This window comes from Salmo trutta, chromosome 25 (genome assembly GCF_901001165.1).
Source record: "Salmo trutta chromosome 25, fSalTru1.1, whole genome shotgun sequence".
Lineage (NCBI taxonomy): Eukaryota > Metazoa > Chordata > Actinopteri > Salmoniformes > Salmonidae > Salmo > Salmo trutta.
The window spans coordinates 37,701,040-37,712,982 of NC_042981.1; the positions used below are offsets into that span (position 1 = coordinate 37,701,040).

The window sequence follows — 11,943 nt, forward strand, 5'->3', positions numbered from 1 at the left end:
AAGTTGTGGCAAAATGGCTTAAGGACAACAAAGTCAAGGTATTGGAGTGGCCATCACAAAGCCCTGACCTCAATCCTATAGAACATTTGTGGGCAGAACTGTAAAAGTGTGTGTGAGCAAGGAGGCCTACAAACCTGACTCAGTTACACCAGCTCTGTCAGGAGGAATGGGCCAAAATTCACCCAACTTATTGTGGGAAGCTTGTGGAAGGCTACCCGTAACTTTTGACCCAAGTTAAACAATTTAAAGGCAATGCTACCAAATACTAATTGAGTGTATGTAAACTTCTGACCCACTGGGAATGTGATGGAAGAAATGAAAGCTCAAATAAATCATTCTCTCTACTATTCTGACATTTCACATTCTTAAAATAAGGTGGTGATCCTAACTGACCTAAGACAGGGAATTTTTACTTGGATTAAATGTCAGAAATTGTGTAAAACTGAGTTTAAATGTATTTGGCTTAGGTGTATGTAAACTTCCGACTTCAACTGTAGATTTTTCTATTGTGTTATTGACTGTATGTTTGTTTATGTGTAACTCTGTGTTGTTGTTTTTGTTGCACTGCTTTGCTTTATCTTGGCCAGGTCGCAGTTGTCAATGAGAACTTGACCTCAACTGGCCTACCTGGTTAAATAAAAGTGAACTAAAACAAGCAGTTAACATCCCATCATGCTTAGGGTCATGTATAAAAAATAATGGGCAAGCCATTATTTTGGCTACCATGGCTATGCCCCCAAAGGATAAAAATGCCCCTATCCACAGGGTACGAGTGCCTGAATTGTTTGAGCATGAAAATGATGGAAACCATATGCCACAGCTGTCTGTCACCAGATCTCAACCATATTGAACACTTGTGGGAGATTCTGAAGCGGTGCCTGAGACAGCGTTTCCCACTAACAAAACACCAAAGAATGAAATTTCACGTTGAAGAATGGTGTCGCATCCCTCCAATAGAGTTCCAGACACTTGTACAGTCTGTGCATCATTGAAGCTGTTCTGGCTCGTTGTGACCAACACCCTAGTAAGACACTTTGTTGGTGTTTTTATTTTAGCAATTACCTGTAGATCAACACGTTATTGCCTATCATGCAGAATTGTCGTCTCATGTTACTTAGGGAGCTTGTTCTATAATACAGATGTGGGTGATTTCTGTCCCAGGTAGTTGCAAAAAGAAAATACGTTTTGTAACCCTAATCCCAGGGGACTGAACTGTGTGCAGGTTTTTATTCCTACCTAGCACAAAAATCTCATTCAACTAATCATAGTCTTCACTCAACTAATTATGGTCTAAAGTCAAGTGTTTAGTAGAGTGCTGGAACAACCTGTACACTTCTTTTTTTTTAACTGTGGTTGTCTTGACCACAATTCTCTAAATATAGGTACAATTTTATTTTGCTAATCCATGAAGGTTTATCATCTGATTTCCATGGAGCCTGGTGGAGATGGACGCAACCATAGTCCAAGGCAGGGCATTTCCCCGCATCCAGGCTAAGGCCTGCTATTGGCAAGAACATGTAGCACCCCATGTCAGTAAGTCCTGACGGCACACATCACTCACAGTTGAGAAGACAGGGTCAAGCTGTAGTGCAGCGCCCTTGGATGGAGAGCATGTTGGGCTGTTGACAATCCTGTCCATTTTTCCAGCGCCTGGCCTGGGATTTGAAGCAGCCACCTTTTTCGGTTATAGGTCCAACTCCTTAGGCGCTGGGCACCCTTCTGATGCTATTTGAAGAACTAACGCTCCACTCATGAATGGTGGAGCCCTATGCACCATAAACTTGTCTACTGAAGTCACTTCATGTCAGAGAGCCTGATTTAGAGAGAGAGAACTAACATGCGTCTTTCCCCCTGTCCCCAGGTGAGTCTGCTGGGCCATGGAACTCTAGAGCAGCACATCAAAACACATGCCACCCTGTTGTCAGCAGGCCGTTCCCTGAGGAAGGATACAACGGTCAGGCTTTCAATGGGAGATGACTAAATGCAATAAAGCTGTGTATGAACTACGCATGTTCTTTAAAACACTAGCCATAGTAAAAGCCACAAGTGGACAAGATCAAATGTAAAAGTTATGTTTTAGAAGTCCTTAAGGACCGTTCTGTGGTCCCACCACGACAGGCACGCTCTGAGGGATCCAAGCCAGTGTTTGCAACTGGCCTCTCCTGGGTTGTGTTGTACTGAGTAAAAGATAACAGAATCTGAGACGCCAGAGGGCCAAATTCAATAAACCTCCACAATAACTATCATAAAATGATTAAACTAAATCTTAATAACCCATAATATAACTAAGGAAAGGAGTATAATTGCAAAAATAATTGGGAAATAGTAAATACTGTAGATTTAAACGAACATAATGGGAAAATCTAGGCTTGATTCAGTCATTTTAACCAAAATAGAGGCAGTGGATAGTTGCTCAAGTAATGTTGTCTTCACAAAAGTTCAGGTTTTCAATTGTCTTTGTAGTAAGAGCCAGTGGGGGAACACTAGTGACTCAAATAGATCAGATGTGAGTGTAAAGGCAGAAACGTCACTATAATCCACAATGACTTGTCAGGTGAACGGGCTTCACCCTCCCAGTATCCCAAAGGCCTCCTCTCTGGTGCACAGGCATTAACGAATGCGTAGCACACAAAGCAGTAGAGAACGTCGGCAGACAATGCTAGCAGGTGAAATGTTGGAAATGGGATATGGAGAGGTACTTAGTTTTGGGAAGGGTGAAGCTTTCACCCTCTCAATTTCCCAAAATGCCTCCTCTCCGTTCCTTCCCACTCGCCGGCAGCCGTCAATCTGGTCCACAGTGGCTTGTTGATTCGTAGTTCATCCTCCCATCAGGTCACACGGCAAGGCCTTCTCTCGCCGTTTTCAACACTGGTCCCGGTATGCTCCAGCAACAGCGCGCATTCTCAGTCGCCTCGGCTCTGGCTCTTGCAGCGTTCACCTTAAATAAAGAACAGGTGCAAGCGACTCCCAGACTCCCAATGAGTTACTCCTGGGATCAACAGGGGGAACATTTACCAGGGCCAAAAGAGGTGCGCACCCTATATTTGTCTGGGTGAAACCTGTACCAGGTGAATTAGTTTCTGGACATATAATGCAACGTATGGAGGCAGCTTTTAATAGATACATAGTCACGTCCGTGTCTTCACCTTTCATCACCAAAGACCTATTAGCATTTCCTGTTTCCTGCTCATGTTGCTGAACAATCCAGCCCTTTTTGCTGAACAATCCAGCCCAATGATATAAATGGGAAATTCACACGCAACACTCAGTTCATAAGCATTGACTGTAATACTTAAGCTGTGCAAAAACAGCTTTCTTCCCGGTCTGTCAGCATGCTCGTTTCTATTGATCTTACTCCCTCTCCACCTGAATTGCTATAACGACAGAAATATGAATAGCAATGTGCCTACTCAGTAACTTAGCTAACTAATGAAACACTCATTTTTAGGTATACATGTACAAGCCTATTCTTTATCAGCCAAATTACACCAAAACAATCCCACAATAACTTTTTCACTTACCAATTCATCAATAAACAGTCAGGGGAATGAACTCGTTTGGCAAAAAGTGTTCAATGGTCAGTATCAAGTCTTTAAAATAATACAGTTTTTATTTTCTAAAATAATTAGCTAGCTACATTGACGAACTGAGCTGATGGTGGAAGTTAGCTCTTCCCAAGCAGTTTCAACAGGCTTAAGCTGCAGTGAAACAAACAGACAATATCAGACCAGACAGCCTGACCTTATTGCATTTCATCTAGATAGATAGCTACCTAATGGCCTTTTATAACAAGCCATTACAGTAGCTAGGATGAATACAGTGTGTGACGTCATTAGTGGCTATATGGGTGAAATCAGAAGGAATGACATCACATCAGAAAAATATTTATAGCTGAACTAGAATTACTGAGTCTACCATTACAGATATCCATTGGCAAATCTTTACAGAAATGAGAATTAAAAGCACATTGAAATAGAATTAGGCTGAATTTGCTAGCGAGCTTTCTTACCTAAAAGAAGAAGAGCCTTGGGGAAAGTCCTCCATGTTGCAATGTGGCTACTGGTTACCTACAGTTGAAGTCGGAAGTTTACATACACCTTAGCCAAATACATTTAAACTCTGTTTTTCACAATTCCTGACATTTAATCTTAGTAAAAATTCCCTGTCTTAGGTCAGTTAGGATCACCACTTTATTTTAAGAATGGGAAATGTCAGAATAATAGCTGAGAGAGAGATTTTTCAGCTTTTATTTCTTCCATCACATTCCCAGTGGGTCAGAAGTTTACATACACTCTATTAGTATTTGGTATCATTGCCTTTAAATTGTTTAACTTGGGTCAAACATTTCGGGTAGCCTTCCACAAGCTTCCCACAATAAGTTGGGTGAATGTTGGCCCATTCCTCCTGACAGAGCTGATGTAACTGAGTCAGGTTTGTAGGCCTCCTTGCTCGCACACGCTTTTTCAGTTCTGCCCACAAATTTTCTACAGGATTGAGGTCAGAGCTTTGTGATGGCCACTCCAATAACTTGACTTTGTTGTCCTTAAGCAATTTTGCCACAACTTTGGAAGTATGCTTGGGGTCATTGTCCATTTGGAAGACCCATTTGCAACCAAGCTTTAACTTCTTGAGATGTTGTTTCAATATATCCACATAATTTTCTTTCCTCATGATGCCATCTATTTTGTGAAGTGTACCAGTCCCTCCTGCAGCAAAGCACCCCCACAGCATGATGCTGCCACCCCCATGCTTCACAGTTGGGATGGTGTTCTTCGGCTTGCAAGCATTTTTCCTCCAAACATAACAATGGTCATTATGGACAAACAGTTATATTTTTGTTTCATCAGTCCAGAGGACATTTCTCCAAAAAGTACGATGTTTGTCCCCATGTGCAGTTGCAGACCGTAGTCTGTCTTTTTTTATGGTGGTTTTGGAGCAGTGGCTTCTTCCTTGCTGAGCGGCCTTTCAGGTTATGTCGATATGGGACTTGTTTTAATGTGGATATAGATACTTTTGTACCTGTTTGCTGTTGTTCTGGGATTTTTTTCCAGCATCTTCACAAGGTCCTTTGCTGTTGTTCTGGGATTGATTTGCACTTTTCGCACTAAAGTACGTTCATCTCTAGGAGACAGAATGCATCTCCTTCCTGAGCGGTATGACACCTGCGTGGTCCCATGGTGTTTATACTTGCATACTATTGTTTGTACAGATGAACATGGTACCTTCAGGCATTTGGAAATTGCTCCCAAGGATGAACCAGACTTGTGGAGGTCTACAAATGTTTTTCTGATGTCTTCACTGATTTCTTTTGATTTTCCCATAATGTCAAGCAAAGAGGCACTGAGTTTGAAGGTAAGCCTTGAAATACATCCACAGGTACACCTCCAATTGACTCAAATGATGTCAATTAGCCAAGCAGAAGCTTCTAAAGCCATGACATCATTTTCTGGAATTTTCCAAGCTGTTTAAAGGCACAGTCAACTTAGTGTATGTAAACCTCTGACCCACCTGAATTGTGATACAGACAGATTATTTCACTTATAATTTACTGTAAACAATTGTTGGAAAATTACTTTTGTCATGCACAAAGTAGATGTCCTAACCGACTTGCAAAAACTATAGTTTGTTAACAAGAGATTTGTGGAGTGGTTGAAAAACAAGTTTTAATGACTCCAACCTAAGTGTATGTAAACTTCGACTTCAACTGTACCTGAGGATGTAAACATCACGTTGGTCCCGCCTTCGATCCCTGGCATTGTAACAAAAAGCAGTGCTATGATTGGTCAATAAGGCTGGCAATCATATTTGAGTAACATGACATTAGATTTGCAAGCACACAAAGATCATATGCACAAGCACCATTGCGTTTCGTGAGAGCACTGGCAATAATAAACTGGGTGGTTCGAGCCTTGAATGCTTATTGGCTGACAGCTGTGATATATCAGATTATACGGGTATGACAAAACATATATTTTTACTGCTCTAATTACGTTGGTAACCAGTTTATTATAGCAATAAGGCACCTCTAGGGTTTGTGATATATGGCTAATGGTTGTGTCCAAGCACTCTGTATTGCGTCGTGCATAAGAGCAGCCCTTAGCCGTGGTATATTGGCCATATACCACACCACCTTGGGCCTTATTGCTTAAGTATACCATGAGCAGGGAGATGCTGAGCTCAACACTTGTTTTTTTTAAAACTCATATCCACTTTCTGGGCATGCAACATTTTTGTCTGAGCTCTTTACTCTCTCCTCAACATGATCCTCTGCACCCTTGAGATTTGTATCTGAATTACCAACTCTCGCCACCTGCGCTCAACATTATTTTCCATGTTCTTGACATGCTCCCCTGCGCCTTCGAATTGTGAGACGGAAATGACCCCATTTAACCTCCAACAACAACTGCTCCCCTGGGTGCTGATGATGTGATGCCGATGAAGGCAGCCCATTCATTCATCATTCATCTTTCACTTTGACATTACAAAGTATTTTGTGTAGATTGTGGACAAGAAATTGCAATTAAACACATTTTAATCCCACTTTGTAGGACAGTAAAATGTGAAAGAATCCAAGAGGGGTATAGACTTTCTAAGGGCATTGTAATGTATATGCACGAATGTAAATATTTTAGATTCTTTATTTTCCCAAAGAGTTTCTGTCCGCATCTTGCATGCAGAAGCTCTTATCATTTTTACTCCAGCAGAGAATGCAGAGAGAGTGTGGAGGCTAGTAGAGGTTTTATTATGCCCGCGCTCTGACACTCCCTCTTCCGGACCAGCTCGGCTGAATGCCCTGGCTCCAACTGATGCCAGCCTCGATGATCATGCTGATAACGCTCTTATACTGATATGCCATGAAGGTAATTACTGGCTTCAGGAATGGATAATAATAATAATAATGGATATATAATATTTTATCATTTACAGAACTACCTGGCTACTATCAAATGTCAAGGAGTTTGTTTGAGCCGATGTCTGATGTTATTTCTTTGTGTTAAATTTGACCATATTGACTAAAAGGATTAATAGTTTACCTTTTACAAGGGAAATTAAAATGTAAAAAATCCAAAAGTTTGTGAAACTAAATGATTGACTGGTTTGATTGGTGGTTTAACCATTGTCCCACAGATGGATCTAGTGCCCAGGGCCCACTCACCTCCACCTCAGGGTAGTTCTGACGGGGACACAACCTCCCACAACCTCCACACATGAGGTGCCACACGCAGGGCGCCGGGGTGCCCCAGAGTCTCCTATCCTCGCCCACGGACCCCCATATATAGAACCAGACTCATTCTGCAGAGGCAGAACCTATCCAACCCCCCCTAACCCTGCACATCTCAACCCAGGCTGCCCCAGCCCAAACCCCCAACTTTGTAGATTCACTTTTATTTGGAAAGACTTTATTTACTTTTTTCCTGCATGCTTTCAGTGGTGTGGGATGGAGAGAGAGATGACTACCTGACTGACAAACCTGGTTTCACAGCATTTCATATTATTCTGTGCCTAAATCCGAGATGCTCCATTTAGTATGATATGTTACGTTTCGTATGGTATGCATTCGTTTGTGGATATCCATCATACGAAATGGATGATGATGTTACGAATTGCAATTCATACAATATGTAACAAATTTGCAAAACGTATGATATGTTACGATTTCCAATTTGTTGTTGCTAATGTTAGCCAGCTAATGCAAGCTTGCTGGCTAATGTTAGCTAGGCTAGGGGTTAGATTAGGAGTTAGGCTAAAGGGTTAAGGTTAGGGTTAGCTAAAAGGGTTACGGTTGGGGTTAGCTAACATGCAAAGTAGATAAAAAGTAGTAAGTAGTTGCTAATTACCTAAAATGCAAAAGTTGTCCATGACGAGATTTGAACATGCAACCTTTGGGTTGCAAGACATTTGCATTATACACCCACCCATCCACCCTGACCAACCACTCTCCTGTAATTTTTGCATTAACTAACCTTCTGTCTTATGTAACCATTCCAACCCTAACAGATCATACTAATTTGAGTGTCCAGGATTTACATGTACTAGTCTATGAGACCAGGCTGAACTGATTGACTGTGTTGTCTGTTTCCGGCGTGGTCAAATCTGCAGCGTTCTGCTAAGGTGCCGGAGCTGACAGGGAGCTCTAACTAGCAGAACACATGGGGAGGTGGGAGAACCAGAGAGACTTCCTCCCACACCAACCTGCCTGAGCCGACTGTATGATTTCACCCAGTTATGCTGAATTTGCGTGATGACTGAAACTGTTTTTTTCCCCGCTGCTGTATGTTCGCTATCTTCATTGCTGAGAAGAAACTAATATCCATGGGCTTGGTGTAGCGTGTGTCCGTAGCAAGGAGCTTGGGTAGCCAGGCAAACGCTGAACACCATGGAGAATAGATTAGATTAAGATTAGAGTAAAATACGTCACACTTTACACTGACTGGGACTCTAATGGAGGACGAGATGAGGACAGGGATCTGACATTGGTTTCGTCTCGTGATCATAAATGGTAGAGTGGACTGGATGTCTTTCAAATCAGTTATGCCATTTTTAAATAAAACTAATTTGACATAGTTCAAAACTCCTTCCGTGCATTTGCATAAGAATCGACCCTGTTGAGTCTTGTTCCCGTCCGCGTGTCATGGTGAATCTCCAAAGGAGCGCCATTCGTGCGTAATTACGCACGAATGGCGCGCCTTTGGAGATTCAACAGCGCTGTAGATTCTGAGACTGAAACTAAGTAAATAAATCCACAAATCAAACACTGATCGGAAGCCCCGTGGTGAGGATGTGTTACCGTAACAAAGGACTGGGCTAGTGTTGAGGCTCTAATGATATAGGAAATTGGTGTCACAACCACACCTGTAGTGATTTCAGTTTGACTGTGTTTTTGTTTATTCACACTCCCTCGCTCTCCCTCAAAAAACAAACCCATAGACAACAGATGAACCAATGAGGTAACACTGTGTAAAGGATTTGTGGAAGAAAAATACATTTATTAATATACTTTGAAAATGTGCAATTCATATTTTTAATCTTGTCATATGACGAGTATAAATGCATTCATGGGCAACATAAATTAGGCTACGTATTTACATTTAAGTGCTCAAAAAACAAGTGATCGGCTAATATACCCCTTGTCTCAAATATTCACACCAATAAGATATCTCCTTTTTAGCCTATAGTAATTTAAGTTTGAAGAAAAAAAGTACTGTGCGTCATGAGTCGCACTCGCATCTCTCAGTCTCTCTGGATTGCGCCCATTCCTCATTCTCAAACAGATACATTGTCCATTGTACATCTGCACTTCTCCACTATCATGTTGGGAAACTCCGCCACTTCAATCTCAGTGTAGTCTCCTTTTTTCACTAGGTACATTATAGGTAGCGGCGCGTTCTCCGTAGCCGCGCACCGCCGTTCTCCGTAGCCATAATGACGCTTTGGCTGCTTGCACCCTCCTGCGCATCGGAAGGACTGGTAGCCCGCGGGTTCGATGACCCAGTATTGAGTCCAAGTTAGCTCCCGGAAGTTGATGAAGTAGTCTTCTCTGCAGCATATGCCGTTCGGCTTGCTGGACTGGCAGTCACCACGGGAACTGGACGGAGAGAAATGGTCAGGTTATTACACGTTTGACACACCTATAGAGGATTCTCAAATAATGTATAAGCAAATGTCATACTGTGACATAGCAGCCAGGTCCATATGTGTGTAGCCTATATGCTTAAAATGTGTCCACTGTCCAACCAAGGTTCTAAACATTGCCATTAGTCTAGCTATTAAATGTCACCTACCCATATTCCTCCAGGTTCAAGGTGTAAAAAAGAAGCTCAGGCTTTCCCGTGCTCTGGTCAGAGGGGTCCTGCGCGGTAAAGCGTACACTCTTGGCCATCTCGGCTGCGTAGCTTCCCGGTCTCTCCCCCTCGACTCGCAGCTCCAGGCGCAGCGGCGCCTCGCGACGTCCCTTCGACCAGTAGTGTACGGCCTGCGTCACATCAAAACCCTTCCACCCGGTCTCGTAGATTGGCACCAACCTATTGAAAAGGGTCAACCGTACAAATGAATCACAATAGTACTGTAATTAACTAGCATGCTAATTAATTCGTATTAGGCTAATTAAAAGTAGGTTGTGCGGTAACGGTGCTGACCTTGAGTCTACCAGTGAGGAGCGGTTGGCGCCGTTCTCTAGAACTTCCACCCAGTAGACGCTGACCCGTGCGTTGTTGTCCTGCTTTTGACTCTTTCTCCCGGCCAGGTGCAGTTTATGAGGGGCGTTCTGGTAGAGTCTGAGCTCCGCCATGGTCACCTCGCTGTTGGCCGGGACCCTGGCCTCCATGTCGAAAACCAACCGCTCTCTGGTGACGTCAGAGTAAAGAATCTCCCCCGATATATCTGTTATGTAGAATATAACAGGACAGCGTCCGCATGTGGACAATTGGACAGCAGTGCGTAATTTGGAATCCAAACAGAACCAAACTGAGAATTACGCATTGGTATTAACAATAGTATAGCTAATGGTAAATAAAATATAATAATGGAAAATAAAATTGAAAATCAGTCAGTCTTTGAAACGGTCATATTCTCAGTCTTAGAAACTGTCTTAGTTGCCATTGCTGTTTACCTGCGTTCCCGGATGTCCCCCTGAGGATTCTTGCTAGGCTGGGCAGAGAGCGGCGTCTCCTCTCGTGGTGCAGCTTCAGCAGGGTCAGGTACTTGTTTCTGATGTGGCTAGGAACGACCAGGTTCTCCAAGTCCCTTTTATGGATCCGTGGAAGTTCCTTCAGTCCAAGCCTCTGAAGCATAGCCTCTTTCAGGTTCTCCTGATTGAAGCTGTGCGTTAGAGACAGTATCGCACAGGCGCACAGCAGCCAAATTGGGAAATATGCCATATCTGAAAGAGTTGAGAGTTAAACCCTGTTGCGATGGAGGACAAGGACTGACCACCTTTATATATATATATATATATATATATATAGTAGCCCCGCTGTGACATCCCGACGGACGTGTACAAAGGGGTGGGGACCAACACCAAAGACAGTGGACGCGCGGGAGAGCTTCAAAGTCACGCCCTATTTAAGGACTAATAGCCTCTGCCTGATACCTGGTCTCAACCCCCACCTCCACCCACTCACCTATCACACCCATCATCACCACATCGACCAGTAAAGATGGGACTCGCACATGAAAGAAAAACACACGTTTCGTTTTTAATGACCCCATTTTCATCTGAAACATGGGTGGATTAGACACCAATAGATTAGCAGATATAGGAGTGCTTTATACCGGTAATTAATGACGTGTTAATCTCTCTCTGATGGACATCTAAGCGGTTTCACCCTCAGTGTCATTCAGTCCAAACATCGTTGATAGGCTTCCAGTAGACTATGTCAATTCATGAATTGTTTAATTAAAAATCCAAACAGTTTGAGCCTAAACTTTGCATTATTTATCAAATAGAACGTCCTATGTGAGCGTTACAATTAAATAAGCAACCAATTCATATTTGAAGTTTTGAACAAATGTAATTTTTGCTGCTCTATTCCCAACTTCAATGTGGTGAATAAAAAAATGGTTGGCTTGACAATGACAGCAATGGAATTGTCAAGAGCACAAACAGATCTGGGACCCGGCTACTACTCCCCCTCATCAGGAAACAACTGAAATCTAAGACATGAATTTGTCTGAATCTTTCATCTCTTTTGTTGAATATGTTGGTTTAGTGTTGTCCGTCTACTACATCTATTAAAATGAGGACCCAGCAGGCCTGCCCTGCCAAAAAGAGACCGCTAATAACATGATGATTAACACACATAGCACAGGGAGCACATATATTTAGCTGTCTGACTACTGTTGATCTGGCATCACGTTTTGTGTGTGTGTGTGTGTCTGTCCTCTGCCTGTCAGCTGTTGATCTGTCAATCAGCCATTCCTGTGTGTTGTCTGCGTGTATGCTGT

General features: G+C 42.7%; 1 protein-coding gene across 1 annotated transcript; it reads right to left on the reverse strand.

Annotated features, from left to right (window-relative positions):
- Positions 1-9,242: 9,242 nt before the first annotated feature.
- Positions 9,243-10,906, reverse strand: LOC115162734 (left-right determination factor 2-like). Its single transcript, XM_029714193.1, has 4 exons — positions 10,610-10,906; positions 10,137-10,380; positions 9,783-10,022; positions 9,243-9,586 (listed from the first exon to the last, which is right to left on the reverse strand). Exons 1-4 carry the CDS (start codon positions 10,875-10,877, stop codon positions 9,265-9,267), a joined length of 1,074 nt encoding a protein of 357 aa, XP_029570053.1. The 5' UTR covers positions 10,878-10,906; the 3' UTR covers positions 9,243-9,264.
- Positions 10,907-11,943: the final 1,037 nt, after the last annotated feature.